The following is a 16,173-nucleotide window of genomic DNA, read 5'->3' as shown; positions in this document are numbered from 1 at the left end:
TAGCACCTGCTCTTTCGGTTGCACGCAGATTGAAAGAAAATCAAACATTCGTTATTTTTCGAATTATTAATTTATTATATATTTTTCTCATCGTCTTTTTTTTTAAATACTTTTTTTCATTAGAATTGAATGCGTTTGTACTCAAATAAACTTTTGTACATTATAATACGTTTACATTGATCAATGATCTCGCCTAGTTTTCAGACAACTTAAACATTTCGGAAACGAACAGTAGAATTCGAGCTTTTTATTTGCACTGTGATACCATAATTTTTTATATACCCCTCGATTTTCAGAGAACGTTCATCGGTTTGATTGTACTCGGTATTCTACATAATGTACTGTTCGTGATTACATTATCTCTTACTGTAACATCATGACGATCTGTCTGATTAAATAACTATATCTAAAAATTAATATTGCACTATGTAAACATATGATCTTGTACGTAAAAATAATCCTCGCACAAATCGCTAATTTCATACAACCATTTTTCTTAATCGCGCAGTCCTTTTGCGAAAAAAATAATATACGCATTTCATTGACTTCTTATCAGTTTGTCGTTTGCATAATATATTTCAAGTACTTTGACAGTTTTAGTTTCTATATCACTGTGATTCCGTTAAGATTCTTGTCGTCATTCGTGTTTCCTTTTAGCCCTGTGTCTCTCTCTCTCTCTCTCTCTCTCTCTCTCTCTCTCTCTCTCTCTCTCTCTCTCTCTCTCTTCCTCTCTCTCTCTCTCTGTCTTTTTGGTACAATACATACATATACATATATAGATCCTCTCACGTACATAAACGAATATTTCTTTGGAATATTACGCTAAAGCAGTTGTACGACGACGCGTACGTAACATTCTACTGCAAGATCGAACCGGAACCAGTTTATGTACGACTAAGGCTAAGACTTGTCTACAAACTTCTTACAAACGTTTTGTACAGGCTGCAAAGTTGGCACAGTCAGCGTATCTCCCACTTTAGTCTGGGGTACAGTCAATGCATTCGACACCATGGTGCTTGATCTGAAACAATCGATTCAAGTTATTAAAATTATTCAATTCCAAAAAAGCCATATTGTCCCCTCTGTCCAACATTATAGTACACATTTCAGTTGTATTAGGTTGTTGCATAGGAATGATCGCATTGAGATTGAAGGTAAAAATGTAAGAATGCACGCATCATAAAAAAGCACGGACATTTCATATGCAACGAGAAATGTCTACCATAGTACCAGAACAGAGAGTGTAAATACATATTTCTCCTTCCTCTTACCTGTTGTGCCTAAGATGGCTTTTGACTAAATGACCGGCTGTCAGTGCAGCCATCAGTGACAATTCGCCGGCGAGTACTGTAGCGCATACGATTCTAGCTAATCTGCTGGCGTTCTCGCCAGGTTGATTAGTGTTTGGTCCCTTAACCCCTAGCATAGCTAAGCACGCCCCTTGTGCGGGAAGACCTGTTCCACCTCCAACGGTGCCTATTTCTATACTTGGCATCGTGCAAGATACATACAGGTCTGTGCCATCGGCTCCCCAGGGTTCCATCAGAGTCATGCAATTACTACTGGCGACATTCTGAGCGGGATCCTGACCGGTCGCTATGTAAATCGCGGTGACAATGTTCGCGGCATGGGCGTTGAAACCGCCCACGCTGCCAGCTATGGCAGAGCCGATCATGTTCTTGCTTATGTTCACATCAACCAGGGCGTGGACCGAGGTCTTGAGGACATTGGTGACCACATCGGCAGGTACGATCGCCTCGCAGACCACACTTTTGCCTCTGCCTTGGATCCAGTTGACGGCGGCGGGTTTCTTATCAGCGCAGAAGTTTCCGCTCAATGATAAGATCTCCATATCAGGGAAATGCTCCTTGACCGTGTGCAGAGATTTCTCCGTGCCCTTGGACAGCATGTTCATTCCCATAGCGTCGCCAGTAGTCGCCACAAAGCGGACGAACAGGTGCCTGCCGGCGATGCGCACGTGAATCTTGGACAATCTCGCGAATCGACTGGTCAGATCGAAGTGATCTTTCATTTTCTGAAAGTTCTCCGGATTCTGCATCCAGGCCATAGCCTCGCTGGCTCTGACTATGTTCGGGAACCTAACTACAGGCCCCCTAGTCATTCCGTCGGCTACCACGCGACTCGTCACCCCGCAATTCAGCAACGCCCTGCTACCCCGATTCGTGGATGCTACCAAGCACCCCTCGGTCGTTGCCATCGGCACGTGATAGAACTCACCGTCGATCAACATCGGGCCAGCGATACCGAGCGGCACCGGCACATACCCGACAACATTCTCGCAACACGAGCCCAACACTAGCGAGTAGTCGTACTCCTTGTACGGCAGGTTCACCAACTCTTCCACAAACTTGCCAGCCTCCGCGAGTATCAAGCGTCGGATCTTCACGCCACGCTCCATGTCCCCGACTGCTTTCTCCAGCTGATAGGCGGCTATGTGCTTATGCTTCACCAGCTGGATCACCTCCTCGTCTGTGAGCACGCTGGCTCCGAGCTGGAAACACGAGAATTAAAATGAAATTATTTAGCTTTCGGTTAACACTTCGTAGAACTTCTACTCAGTAGGATGGCACATCAAAGCACAAACTCGTCAGAGTAAAAATCCAATTTTCAATCGTGTCACAGCACACTGTATCACAACGACGACCATAACTACCTCAGACTTGTATATTTCGAGGCATTCCGCAATGGGCCTAGGAACTGTAGACTGCAAAGACGCGGCTTCACTGCTGGACAAGTCAACGCTCGACTGTCTGCTGTCGGTTTGCACCTCTTTGTCGATGAACTCCAACTGGGATTCGTTGTCTACCTCTATCCAACCACCGCCCACGCCGGATAAAGGGAAAATAGTGGATCGCATAGCTGGATGAGTTTCCCCGAATCGTTGGCGCAACGACACGTCCATGTTAGCGGTTTCCACGAGCTCTGTGTAGTCGGTCTCAGCCTTTTCCTCGTTGTCGTCCTCCTCCTTGAACCTGAGCTGCTTCGCGATGTCGCCCTTGTCCTCGAAGAAGATGAACTTGATGGCCAGTGCAAGTAGCAGTATCAGTATGATAATGTTGTCCGCGCTGACCGACAACCAGTTCATCAAATACGTCTTGACTTCCGTCTGGCCCTCCGTCTTGTTGTAGACGTTCGCTACGATTCGAGAATTCGCGGGCAACACTTTGCCTTCCACCGTGCGGTCGTTTTCATCGTTCTTAAAAGGCCACCGGCTGCAACACCAGAGTATTTCGTTTTAACGGGCGCCGATCTTTATGTAATTATCCAAACTTATGAATTACATGCATAGTCAAACGACATCGATTTTAACGCTGATTTCATGGAAATTGATTCTAATGCCATGCGATCGACGGCTACGCGCCAAGTTGCTTGCCTCCGAAGCTTTCGAAAATGAATATATATATACAACAAAATCGATATATATATACATATACACACACATATAAATATGTATTCACTTTTCAAATGGAATATCGCTAACACTCGATTGGTGATAATATGCAAAGAGGCATGGTTCTCTGCATAAAATCCTATTGCACGCGCGATACGCAACGTCACTATTCCAAATATGTCGATATTAAATATATAAAGATCCCAGAACACCTTATAATGCGTCGCAATGATCATTTATGTACATAGATTGCGGGCGGAGACAATGACCTCTGTATTCCGCGTCTCGACGGGTCTTCTCCGATCTACGAAACTATTTCGACAGAGTTCTCGGATCCGACGCAAAAGGAATCGATAATTACCGACATTCTTAACCAGCCACCGCCGAGCAATACACTGCTTCGTAACATAGCGTCCGAAGGGTTAAGGAGTCCAAACCCCTCCGCGATAGTATCTCCTTTTCCCGGGAATTCATTGTCCATGAATTAAACATCACGGCTATATTACTATGTAATAAGTTGAACCTGACCCGAGGATGTTGGGCATAAGAAAACTGTCAAACAAGAAATCGACGCGTACGATCCGCGAGAGGAAAAAATACAGGAGCAGAAAAGAAAAAGCTTAGACCGACGGTAGGGGCAGATACGAGATAACATTCTGCCGCGGCTTCTTCCACCGGTTGGAGGCCGTGCGTATCTGATGTATAAAATATCGAATCCGTCCTCACTCGGCACGTGCACACGCTCGGCGAAAAAGAGAATTATAGCAGGAGAATATTCGGTACCTGTTAGCATGTACCACAAATAGACCAGCGATCATGATCAACTTGACGCGCTCCACCACCGGATTTGGCTTTTGATCCTCCTCGTTCAATGGATGAATCATGAAGATCTTGTCAGGGCTCAAAGGCTTCATGCTATTCGTCCCGCGGGAGAGCTGGAACACGATGCAAACGTGAGATTGCTGCGCTAAAATACGACTCTGCTGGCTGCCGATCTTAACCCTTAGCTCTTGACAGCGCGATTCACATTCGGTTCTACATGGATCTCTTTCTAAGGGTTGACAGAGGCTGTATACAATGCAGCAGAAAATGCAGACAATAATTATCTTGCTCTTTGTATCCATTTGAAGATTAAAATCGTGTCGCTATCGACTCTAGGAGAATGTTTCGTTAAGGTTGCTCTACAGATAATGCGAGATTACTAACAATGATCACGACTTCCTGCGGTTGCATTGCGTTAATTGTTTCATCGCCTGGAGACGATTACAAGTTTTTTAAGCGACAGCGAATGCGTAAGCTGGGGACGTAATAACTGGGATTACCTCAAGGATGAGCGACAGACAGGCTGGATAGAAGGTCATGAAAACAATATAATTAACGAGAACTCCGAGGCAGGCGAATCCACATAGTATTTCCAGTCTTCTGACGCCGGAAAGGGAGCCGATGCTGATCAGCAGTGTCTCGACCAGCGTGTCCAAAGTTATGGTCGGCCCCAGAAGGGACATGCCTCGAGCAATATTCGCTCGCACTTCCTCTTGGCTTCTGGAGCTGAGAGCTAGCTGAGCCAGTATCGCGGCCTTGGAGAGATCGATGATCAGCAGGAAGAAGAACAGCGCGTCCCTGAAAAAGAGAGTTGCGTGGTTGTTACTGCTGAAAGAGGACGAAAGGGAAAGCGAAGCTTATCGGTACACAGATACACTTACTTCAAGTCTGAGATGTCGCTGCGCCCAAAATTGACTACGCTCGAAGTGAACACAACGCTGGAGAACACGGTGAACAGGCCCGCGATACCTAATCAATGCAATTCGAAAGTTAGCGAATTCGCCTACCGTTTCCGCGCGGGCTAGATCGTTTGTTTATGCGACCCCGCGTTTCAGGAGTCCGCGAGAATTTTTCGCAATTAGATTTCATGCAGATTTCATCGTCGTCCGTGTATGCGTTGCCACGACACGAAACGCTGTCGCTTTCTATGGGGAACTTTCACTGACACTGAAAGCTTTCACACGTGCCTGCGAGAAGATCCGGCTCTATAGAATTGATCGAGTATACGCATGACGGAGGTTCCGCAGGCTCGTGAAACGCGTTGATCTTGATCTAGTCTAGACCTCCTCGGGGTCTAGATCCGAAGGTTCAAGCACCTCGGGCTCACCTAAAATATATTTCGAGCCCAGCCTCTGCAGATTGCGGAACTGATGATAGGTGAACAGGATCGCGAGACATCGGATGATCGTCATCACTATAATGTCGGCTGCGTTCAAATCCTAGAAACCGAGACATTAACAGATTTATCGCCGGTCCAACAAAATAGTTAAACTGTTCGTTGCATTATTTAGTTCGGACTCGATTGGATGCGTTGAATCAATCAATTGAATACCAAGGTCGATCGGGATCTCGAAGATTACGATCTAGAGAGGTGCTTACGTCCGAATTGCATCTTCCGGCGCGGCAATTCGAGGACACGGGCAGTGCCTCGTCCCGTGGCTGTCCACTTCCGGTTTCCATGTTCAGGATGCATGCCGTCAGAGTAAAAGTGGACACGATCACCTCCAGGGGATGGCCGGCGCAAAACCGGCCGTGGATTTCGAACAGATGCGTCAACATGACTCTCGATCTCGGTGACTATTTACAACCTGTAACATCCAATCGTTAAACCTGATTCGACTCCGATAAACATCTGCTTCGATTGACCGGTAATCATCGTAATCGTTTCAATATTCTCAACGGATTATCGATCGGCGGTTATTTAACCGTTCGCAAATATCTATAATTCACAGTTAATGATATCTCCGAGAAAAGTCGAAGTGCATCGATCAATCAACGTTTGCTCGCTATAAGCAATTCTTCCGCGATTATCGCGACCGTAAGATGAATCGAGCTGGAGGGAGTTAAACGAGAGGAAACCGAAAGTGCTCTCGGTGAACTTGAAAACATCGCCGTCGGGGATATTCGGTGAAATCGTCGGGGAAAACACGTCGCCGCAGCCTCGGTTGCGTTTTCGAGATGGGAGACGCGGGCCAAGGCGAGCGAAGATGAAGAGGTCTCTCGCCGGACTTTGGGGAAAGCGTACGGGGGGACCGGTTATTGCAGCACGACGCCTCGGCCGTGTGTCAATAATGCTCCATATAGTCATAATACTTTCGATTGTGCAACGCGATCCGGACACGTGGGCAAACGCACCTCGGTTTGCCCCGATGAAATCGAAATTCCGTTTCTGTTGGAATTTTCAGGTGCGAACGCTTGGGCAACTCGAAAGCCGCGATGGGGACACCGGTGATTAATTATTCAAACTCTATCTCTAAAAATAGCGGCGCGTTTCCAAATATGAGAAACCGTTTCCAACCCCTGCTACCTTCGATCCCAGCGGACCAGCATAATTTCTCGACTTTAAGCTGTGTCCACTTCTCTCGCAAAGATCCTCCGCCTTTCGAATCGATTACGAATCATTTATCAGTTTTAATTCTGCACGGTGTAAAAACGACTCGAAGTAAACTAGAGTAGTGTTCTATTCAATCTCGAAAATGCACACCTGTGTGCTTAACACTAGGCTTACGGGTCAAAATGACGGGTTCTAATATTTTTCATTTACGATTATTCAGATTGTGAAGATCGATCTACGTGGAATTACTCAACATACATACTTCCTTAGGTATATATTATTTAAAAAATGGCTGAAAACTTGGATAGACACATTCTTCTTATTTTTAATGCTTCGCAAACCTAGTGTTAAACATTTTTTACTGATAACACTAGACTGCGGATTTTTGCATTTGCGATAAACAGGTCTAGTCAAATTACTGAACTGTGGAAGACAACAGATTGACAACGTTAGATGTAGATCATTCGTATTTCGCGTAAATATATAGTGATAACCATAAATATTTAGCATAAATACATAGTCTAGTGATAACGCTCGACAAGAGCTTTATGTTCATGGTTCAACGAATCGAGCCGACTTCTATGAATTGACTTCCGACTGTACATTGTCGAAAAATATTCTAAATAAACGATAAATATAGTCGAGTTTTCAAGAAAAATTAGCTTGCAACGCGAGTAGGCGAACGCCTCGCAGCCGGGACCTTCGCGAGGCGAATATTTGCTCGCGTCGACGGGAATCCGCGAAAAGCGAGTTAATTGAACGGCGGATAGCTGTGAGAATGAAATGTCTGCCAAGGTCGGTAACTTTCCAAGAGGCTGCCGGTAACTTTTGTACACTCGACTGACCACTGACCTCTTCACGGTTTGAATGGGACGACTGCCGCTGAAAGCGCATCCACCTCCATTATTTTGCGCGGCGCTTATTGTCATTTAAATAAATCCGCGCGTCGAACGTTTCCGGGAGCCGGGCCGCGATTCCGCGAACAGATCGGCTCGCGGATAAACCCGGAGGAACTTCTGCAGCGGCCCGCGAGAAACCACGAGCAACCGATCTTCAGGGTCCCAGACCTCGGGGGATCGTTCGAGGAGATATCGAATTTCTGCCGGCGGGAAGAATCCTCGAGCGTTTTCTGCGACGCGCGATCGGCCAGTGCTGGTCACGATCGAAAATAAATGATCGCCGGGATGTATATTTGTTGTGCAAACGCTCGCCGGATTTTCCAGATCGCCTCTGGACCGAGAATAACCGGCGCGAGAGGCCGCGGACACGACCGAGCAACTGCGACCGCTCGCGATTGTTGCTCCGCGGCGAAAAGAAAATTGAGGAACCCGTGAAAGCCACGGCAGCAATCCGAATCTTCGGCAAATGGCTAGAAAGTACGACTGACAGAGACATAACCACGCGCTCTTTCCGATCGCGCCGATTTCGAGCCGCTCAATGACCTCGTTTTTTCGAACAAACTACCTTTTTTCTTCGTCTAATCGCACGGAGGAACGAGAGAGAACTCCTTCCGTCTATTTTTGAACGATCGCCGGATCGATATTAAAATACTCAGGAAGGAGTTGTTCGGAATTGGAAACGGTGCCCTTGGCAGTTTCAACAGCCCGTTCACTTCCTGCAAGTCGTGTCTCGAAAAGAGTCTTCTTCGAGTACGACTCCGCTCTCAAACTAATTTGTAACGACTAATGCGGACGTCATAACAAAGTCGAACGGAATGTCCTGATTACATGCGATTAGCTAAGTGGGTCGTAGTTTTTATCGGCGCATAACTTCGTGCTTTTGTGCGACCGTGTGAGCGCAAGAGCGGTTTGTCATTCAGAAGATCGGGGCGCGTTCTCAGAGGAGATCCACCGATCGTCACCTATCGTGATTTACTCGGCGACACTGGATCAGCGCCGCTTCGTCGACACGATTGCTCTAGGTCCTCAGCTTCCTACTGACGGTCACAATCTCCGTTACAGTGGATTACTTAATCCTATGCTGCTCGAAGCACGAGACAGCCGAATGTGCCGCCAATCGAAGATAACTTTGCGGACGAAAAAATTCGCTCCAAAATGAACGGGTCCGCTGGGCCACAGTTTCTGGTCAAAGTTGACTCCGTGTGTTAACCGTTCGCAGCTCGAAATGCGTAAGAAGTCTTTGGTTGTAGCGTGGTAACTTTTAATAGCTCTGTGGAGTCGCTGTGCGAGTACAAAGGGCTGATAACAAGACTGCGAACTTGATGCATTTATGCCGAAAGTCATATATTACCTTCAGTCTATAAAAATTATTAAACGAAAGAAAAGATTTTTATCTTTTTGCATAGAGTCTGTGACCTGCTAATAACTCTGCTGTAACGACCGGTTGTTTGTTCTAAAATTCCACGATTGAGCCGTTCGAAGGACTAATTTGAACGAGCTCGAATGAAATAAAGTAAAAAGTAAAGCTGTTGAATGATCCCTAAGAATCGATGCCGCTGAACGACAAAAACTGAAAGAACTTTTCAAAAAGGAATGCACACCCATCGATTTCGTCTACAGTTTCAATTCTGGAGGTGATCGATCAGTCACACGAGCGGCTCAATTATCGACTGGATCCACTGCGCGGTTAACGAATGCACACGCGCGCCTATCAGCCAGAAGGATTAGTTGCGATTACATGGTCAAGTTCCTCCGATAATATATACGATATAGATATTTAGCATAGGACCTTCGAAATTAAAAAATATTCAGTGGGAGCGATAACATCGCCGATGGCGTTATGACGTCCGATTCCTTAAATATTCAGCAATTAAAAAAATATTGTCGGCGTACCTTGCACAGGTGTACGGACCGTTGACGTAAGTTGCGCGCACGTGGTCACGGCGAAACGATAAAAAAATGAGAAACACGTTTCGAGAGAAGATACCCTCCAACGATCGTTTACATGACGACGGTCTGAAAGAGCTGCGCCTCTCGCGGATCACCGAGCTCGTTGAAAAGAGAGAAAAAAAAACAAAAGACGATAATTTTCCTTCGTTCCTCGGTTCCGATCGCGACTCGATATCGCCGGCTATCGGACGCTCGATGACAACAACGAATTTGAAGGAGGAAAGAAAAAGGTAATACGAAGATATACCCGACAGCACGGCGCACGCCGACTAACGAAACTGTGCTCGCACGCTTGCACGCCGATCGACACTTCAGAAAACGATCGTCTTTTTTCGCTGGTGCTCGGCAGACCTCGCGTCTCCGCGTTTCTGTCGCTCTTTCACCGATCCACCGACCACGTGGTCCTTTCTTGGATCATCCGCAACCCCGTCGATCGATAACAGAAATCTCCGGCACCGCATTGTACCGCGCGAGATCATCCGCCGTGAGAAATCGCCGGTTTCCGATTCCACGCGTGCCCGAGCAACGGCGAACGATTCGAGTTGCCATAAAATTGCGAAACGCTCGTCGAATCATTATAATAATAGCGAGCCGGCCACGGCGATAGACTGCGTATTGATTGTTTTAAAAAAATGTCCGCCAAGTCCACGGAGTCGAGTCGATACTTCAATAGAAATTCGCTAGTGCACCGAGTAGAGAGATCGGCGTTACATTGCAACATTTCGAAAGTGTTGACCGGTGATCTAGGATACGCCGACCGAAACCGAAGGACCCATTTCGCTCTCCTAACGCTTCCGCAAACTCGCCGTTCCGTTTACCAACGAACTCCTGGTAATTTTTACAAAGTGTATAGCTCGTAGCCGAAGATTTCTTAACCCTTTCGCCCCTGCGGATTTCGAGACACACCGCGAAAAGAATAAGGCAGTTCGACCGCGACCTGTGCTGCGAACAGCGAAATTTTTCGCCAGCGTTTCGTCAGCGTTCCTCAGGAATAAACACTGAACAGTGCCACGTATATTCAGCTCATGTTTTCTAGGGGATTCGTATTATCTAGAGGACAAGGAAGTTTGAATCAGCTCCTACCGCTCTTCACCGTATCACACGAAGTACAACATAACAATTCGTCGGTTGCAAGTACAAATATAATTTAATCTGAACATTGTGGTCCAGAGCCACGGCAAATACAGATAAGCGTGATTAACACGTTCACGGCGGCATCCGTGGAAAATGAGTCATTTCTGTGCAACCGATGGTAGCTGCCGGCGTGAACGTACCAAATAAAAATGATAGTCGTTGTTAACAAGTTGTCTGTCATATCGGTCGTGTTTAGGAGGAACTTTTCACCGACTCTAATTTGTTTCGACAGCGTACTCGACTCGGAGCAGTCGCCTTGAGTATCCGGCTGGACGTTTGGAGTCAAAATACTCTCGCTCGCGAGAATGATTCATTGCCGAGAAGCATCGCGAGCGTCGAGCACACGAACACTTTTGCGGCTGATTTTTCGCTGTCGCGCGAGAGCCGCATAAATTTGCGAGCGCGGCTCGACTTCCGGTCGCGCGACCCTAACGGGAGAATCGGCGACGGCGAAAGCCAGTCTCGCGATTTTCCAGCGTGTTCGGCCGACGATTCGTCGCCGATCCGATGCCGCGCGATCGAGTAGGTGAACAGGTGAAGTAACGGCGAAAGTATGCTGGAAACCTGTTTCCAAAATTACTTATTTCAAGGTTTAACTATGGTCGTTGAATTCCTCTCGACACCGGCCAGAATATTAACCGCAAAATTTCGATTTTTCATCAGAATTATGCGGAATAAAAATGGTTCCTAACTACCTGAAGACCCGTTACCAACCCTCGAGAGCACAAAGGCCTCCTCCTAAGCAAAATTCAAAGTTCGAAGTCCAAGTTCTCGCGATATCGGCCGAAACTCGTTCGTGATAAGTATGGTGGAATTATTATTAGTTTAAGGAACTCGACGGAATCCCCCACCTCGCTGGCCGAGGGTTAAGAACTAAATTGGGAACGTCGGTTTATTTGCGCGGCGGAAAATCCCGGCGTGGAACAATTACAGAATTCGGTGGTACGCATTAAAACGACGGCTTTAGCCGGAATCGCGTTCGCAGCTGGCTCCGAGCGCAACTCGCCCTTCCCGGAACTATTTTAAATACAAGGGAAGCGCGCAGACCCGGTTCGGGGAAATTCTTGAAACCATAATCGCTCGCGCAACGAGCCGCGGCGGGTGCGCCGCTCGTTACGTGATCCTAATCACGATCGACCAATGGGACAACAGTTCTTGTCCCATCTTCCTTGAACACGCCGTCGAATATTAATCCACCGAAAATGCGTCACAGCTACGTTCTCCAATCGATCATTCGTATTCCTTTTGCCGATCTTTCGCGGACCGCGATACTCAATCTCGGCCGCAAAAAATTGCTTAGGTTCTCCAATACTCTTGGTCCACTGGTAATTCTTCTTTCAAAAGAGTACAAGGCCGCGGTAAACAACAAACGAGTAAGATTTATACGCGCTATAAATCGGTGCTTAAACTTACGGGAATTAAACTTCCGGTTGGTAGTCAATCTTTACATCTTGACGTAGCCGGGAAGATTGTTTATTCTTTGACTTTGAAAAGGCAGAAAATAAGTGGTCCCTTCCATCTTGAATAGCCGTAAATAAAAATCGCGGCGTAGATTTTTATAAAAGCCGGGAAGATTGGAATTTCCTGTAACAGCGTGGACCAAAATGGCGGCGCGGTCCTACGCGTTGGATATTCAATCGTTTAGGCGCAACGTGACTCGATTCGCATATCCCGAGTGCTTCGTCGACTCATTCTCGATGTTTTCAATGGGAAAATGCGAGATGCGTGTAACACGATCGTCAGGAGGCAACGTCGGAAACGGAATTCCTCGTTATTTGCTTGTGGATCGTGTTTCGGTGATTGTTGTCTCTTTTGTAAGAATGATTCGAAGTACGTATGGAGAACGGCACGCATGACTTTATAAACGCAACTATTTGCGCGGTTTCTCCCGAGAAACGCGACCGGCATACTCATTCACCGTGTCCGTTCAATGTGCATGGAAATCCTGAATCGACGGACAGAAAATTCTACGACGATACGAAACTAATTATGTACTAATCTTTACGACCCAACGTTCCACAAGTGACGCAAATGTTTGCATGCACTGCTGAAAAACAAATTTTTCAATATTCTAATCGGTTTTTCGTATTTGCGACCGCAACACTCTTTTACGATACCTTTACCGCTTAAATTTGCAAATGAAAATTATGCTCTAATCGTTTTCATGCACGAGTAATTTTGTGTACTCGCTTTAAGAACCATAGCTCCTGCGTAATAGTTAGCGAATCCTTGTCAGCGTTGTTTTTTTAATGTTGCCAATAAGCAACAACGCGACGACCGTAATGTGTGTCTGGCCGTATAGTGTCCTACATTATTATATGTATATATATATACACATAACTACAAACATAATCTATTTTACGTGAGGCTAGCTTTTAATCTTTCCGCGTATTCGAACGATAATATGCAAGTAATCAGTAATCGGTCACGATTACAAAAATAAACAGTCGTAAGTCGGAAAATTGTTATCGAGAAACGAACGAAGTTATGCAAACACCATACATAAGCATAACCTATGAAAAGTATCAATGCCGAGATCGTGAACGTACCGTAATACTTGTCCGAAGGAAACTAAAACACGCTTCTGACCGGGATCATCCTTTAGAAATCTGCATAATGGCCAATTTGTGTTCCGTTTTTTATTTTATCACAAATTCACATATTAATTAACATTTTACACACTGTCTCCCACGACATCGTACTGCACTCTCTAATGCGAACTCAACGACATCTGGATCGTATCGCACGAACTATTTATTTGAACGAACCTGCGGGGTGATCAAATAGTATAACAATTTACTATAATTTTTACGTAATAAAAAACTAAAGGGAACTAAACAGGATAGAATACGTTTAATCTATGAAAAGTAACAACATTCATCTGCTAATATTTTATATATTATTCAACATAACCGATAGTTTACGGATCAATCACTGTACATTATTCGCAGCACGCCATTTCTTAAAATAATATTATAATAACTTAAAAATATCCACTTGTTGTTCTCATCTCAGTTTGATTTCTGTGAATCGCTGGAATGTCTCGCATGATGCATCATAGACTCTACTCTATTAGCAGTTTCTCTTACAACATCGGATATTTCATCCGGTAAATGATCTAAGGTAGGAATATGCGCGGATAATCTCTTATACACGGAGTCTCTATTGCTGTCCTTCTTATGCCTACGCTGTTCTTCGTATTTTAATTGTTGCTTAAAAAATATTGCACTCTTGATAAACTCCAAGGTATTTTCGAAACTTTTCCCTGCACCGTGCATAGTTTTTACAGCACTGACAGCGTATTCTACATCGTAACATCTACCCAGAAGCTGTTGCTGAAGAGCCAATACTTCAACCCGCTTCTCCACCATGGGAGGTAACGCTTTCCTTACGTGTTCTTGGAGCCTGTAGAATGCGAGAGACGGCTCGTTTGCAACTATGTGCATGTTTTCGGATATTCTTTCGGTCGCTGCAAAAGGAGTAAAAAACGTTTCAGTAATTAAAACAGCAGTAGATGATACAGTAAACCCTACTATAAGACGGTGCAAAAATTGTGATTTGTATCAAATTTAATTTAATAGTATCTGATTGTACTAATTCTGAGTTTCTTATAAGGGTTGACTGTAGAAGCATTTTATCCAAGAATATTATAACCTCTCTTCACTCTCGTTTCTAGTTCCTGATCCGATTGATAAACCTTCGCAGCCATTGCTTACAAATACGTACTATAATGGTATTAATTAATATACTAATGATACGTTCATGTAAATATTGCCAAGACACAGGTTTGCAAAGTGGTTTGATGCAGAGATCAAACTATGCAGACGTACGTATTTGTTCATAACCTCACAATATGCTTGAAATAATAGATAAAAATCGTGTACTGTTATTAAGTTTTAGAGTTTATGATAACATGTTCGTGAAATTTTTTGTTCTGTGTCAACAAGAGTAACGTAAACACTCGGTGACAGATCGATTTGTTTTGGCCGCCATTTTCCGAAATGGTTGTTACCGGAAGTCCACCATCCACACAACAGTGTGTTCCTTCATCGAAACGTGGCAGGAAAATGTGTGCTGTTGGCACTTCTCTCAAATGTGTTTTCTAGCTCTTCTTATGGTGTGATTGTTTCGCTGTCGTGAGTGACACGAGTTCCGTCGAAGAGCAAGGTAAAACTTGATAAAACCGTGATATTATTCGATAAAAGTACAGCGTTCCGATCGTAAAACCTCGAAGTAGATTTTAAAAGACATTTTTCATGCAAATTCGAGCTCGCGTTTGACACGTTTAAGTGATAAATCAAGAAATGATTCCACCGAACGGGATAAGTTAGCGGCTTTTTGTGAATAAAGTGTACAGAGCTTCTCCCCTCGTGATATAATTTATATTTTCCTCGAAAATAAATCGTTTCGTTCATTAATTCATTCTATGTTTCAGCATGAAGTGGCACATAGCATTCGCAGCATTTGCTGCTTTAATCCTCACCATACATGCTGAGGAGGAGGAGGAAACTGCAAGATTATTGGTATCGAAGCAGCTACTTAACAAATACCTCGTTGAGAATATGGACATCGTAATCAAGGTAATTACCAGAATTATTTAACAATCCAATCGAGGGTTGAACATTATGTATATTACATATATCTCCTGTTTAAAGTACACAGTGCACAATGTTGGAAACTCTGCTGCGTTGGAAGTGGAGATCACAGACAACTCTTTCCATCCTGATCACTTCACTCATGTGAGCGGCGAACTGAACGCAAGGATAGACCGTGTTCCACCCTACACTAATGTCAGCCACATTGTTGTTGTGAGGCCACGCAAATACGGATACTTCAATTTCACATCTGCAGAGATTTTGTATAAGACCAAGGAAGATGCACCTAGATTACAATTCGCTCTGAGCAGTGAACCTGGTGAAGCGATCATAGTATCGTTCAGAGATTATGATAAACAATTTTCTTCTCATGTGGTGAGTAGCTATATAATTTCTAGTAGATATAAGTATTATGCACCTGAATATAGTTACAGTATAAAAAATTTTTTCCCAGATTGACTGGGCCGCATTTGCTGTGATGACGCTACCGTCGTTGGCTAGTCCTTTCATGCTGTGGTACTCTAGTAAAAGTAAATACGAGAAGTTACTCAAAACATCGAAAAAGCATTAATCCCGTAGATTCGTATTAAGTTATTTCGAAGGAGGTTGTTTTTTCACGCATTTGTAAGAAAAGCCAGACTGTTCCGTCATGTACATCTAATTTTATAATAAATATTACCTCTAAAGAATCAACACCACTGCGTTCGAGCTGGACTAGTGATTATTTGAGATCACATACAGCACTCGTCGGGTTAGAACACGAGTATGAAAATGTACTAGAAAACATTTTAATTTTTACAGTATATA

At 44.7% G+C, this 16,173-nt stretch overlaps 3 protein-coding genes across 5 annotated transcripts; 1 reads left to right on the top strand and 2 right to left on the bottom strand.

Moving 5' to 3' along the window:
- Positions 1 to 51: 51 nt before the first annotated feature.
- Hmgcr (HMG coenzyme A reductase) lies at positions 52 to 13,498 on the bottom strand. Of its 3 annotated transcripts, none has more exons than XM_076802196.1 (9): positions 13,321 to 13,497; positions 5,834 to 6,042; positions 5,562 to 5,673; positions 5,116 to 5,203; positions 4,735 to 5,032; positions 4,196 to 4,347; positions 2,675 to 3,233; positions 1,272 to 2,512; positions 52 to 1,021 (listed from the first exon to the last, which is right to left on the bottom strand). In XM_076802196.1, the coding sequence occupies exons 2-9, from the start codon at positions 6,011 to 6,013 to the stop codon at positions 901 to 903; spliced, it is 2,751 nt and encodes a 916-aa protein (XP_076658311.1). In that variant the 5' UTR covers positions 6,014 to 6,042; positions 13,321 to 13,497; the 3' UTR covers positions 52 to 900. The 3 variants fall into 3 exon arrangements, with proteins under 3 accessions (XP_076658311.1, XP_076658312.1, XP_076658313.1); XM_076802197.1 differs by lacking the exon at positions 13,321 to 13,497 and adding an exon at positions 9,581 to 9,595; XM_076802198.1 differs by lacking the exon at positions 52 to 1,021 and having other exon boundaries at positions 1,268 to 2,512; positions 13,321 to 13,498.
- A 153-nt stretch (positions 13,499 to 13,651) lies between these two features.
- Positions 13,652 to 14,649, bottom strand: LOC143362232 (BLOC-1-related complex subunit 8 homolog). Its single transcript, XM_076802223.1, has 2 exons — positions 14,426 to 14,649; positions 13,652 to 14,240 (listed from the first exon to the last, which is right to left on the bottom strand). Exons 1-2 carry the CDS (start codon positions 14,478 to 14,480, stop codon positions 13,783 to 13,785), a joined length of 513 nt encoding a protein of 170 aa, XP_076658338.1. The 5' UTR covers positions 14,481 to 14,649; the 3' UTR covers positions 13,652 to 13,782.
- Positions 14,650 to 14,790: 141 nt separating this feature from the next.
- Ssrbeta (signal sequence receptor beta) lies at positions 14,791 to 16,074 on the top strand. The gene is made up of 4 exons (XM_076802222.1): positions 14,791 to 14,938; positions 15,207 to 15,351; positions 15,427 to 15,741; positions 15,821 to 16,074. The coding sequence occupies exons 2-4, from the start codon at positions 15,208 to 15,210 to the stop codon at positions 15,935 to 15,937; spliced, it is 576 nt and encodes a 191-aa protein (XP_076658337.1). The 5' UTR covers positions 14,791 to 14,938; position 15,207; the 3' UTR covers positions 15,938 to 16,074.
- The last annotated feature ends 99 nt before the right edge of the window (positions 16,075 to 16,173 follow it).

Source organism: Halictus rubicundus, chromosome 16 (genome assembly GCF_050948215.1).
Source record: "Halictus rubicundus isolate RS-2024b chromosome 16, iyHalRubi1_principal, whole genome shotgun sequence".
NCBI lineage: Eukaryota > Metazoa > Arthropoda > Insecta > Hymenoptera > Halictidae > Halictus > Halictus rubicundus.
This window is presented reverse-complemented; position numbering and strand designations above follow the sequence as displayed.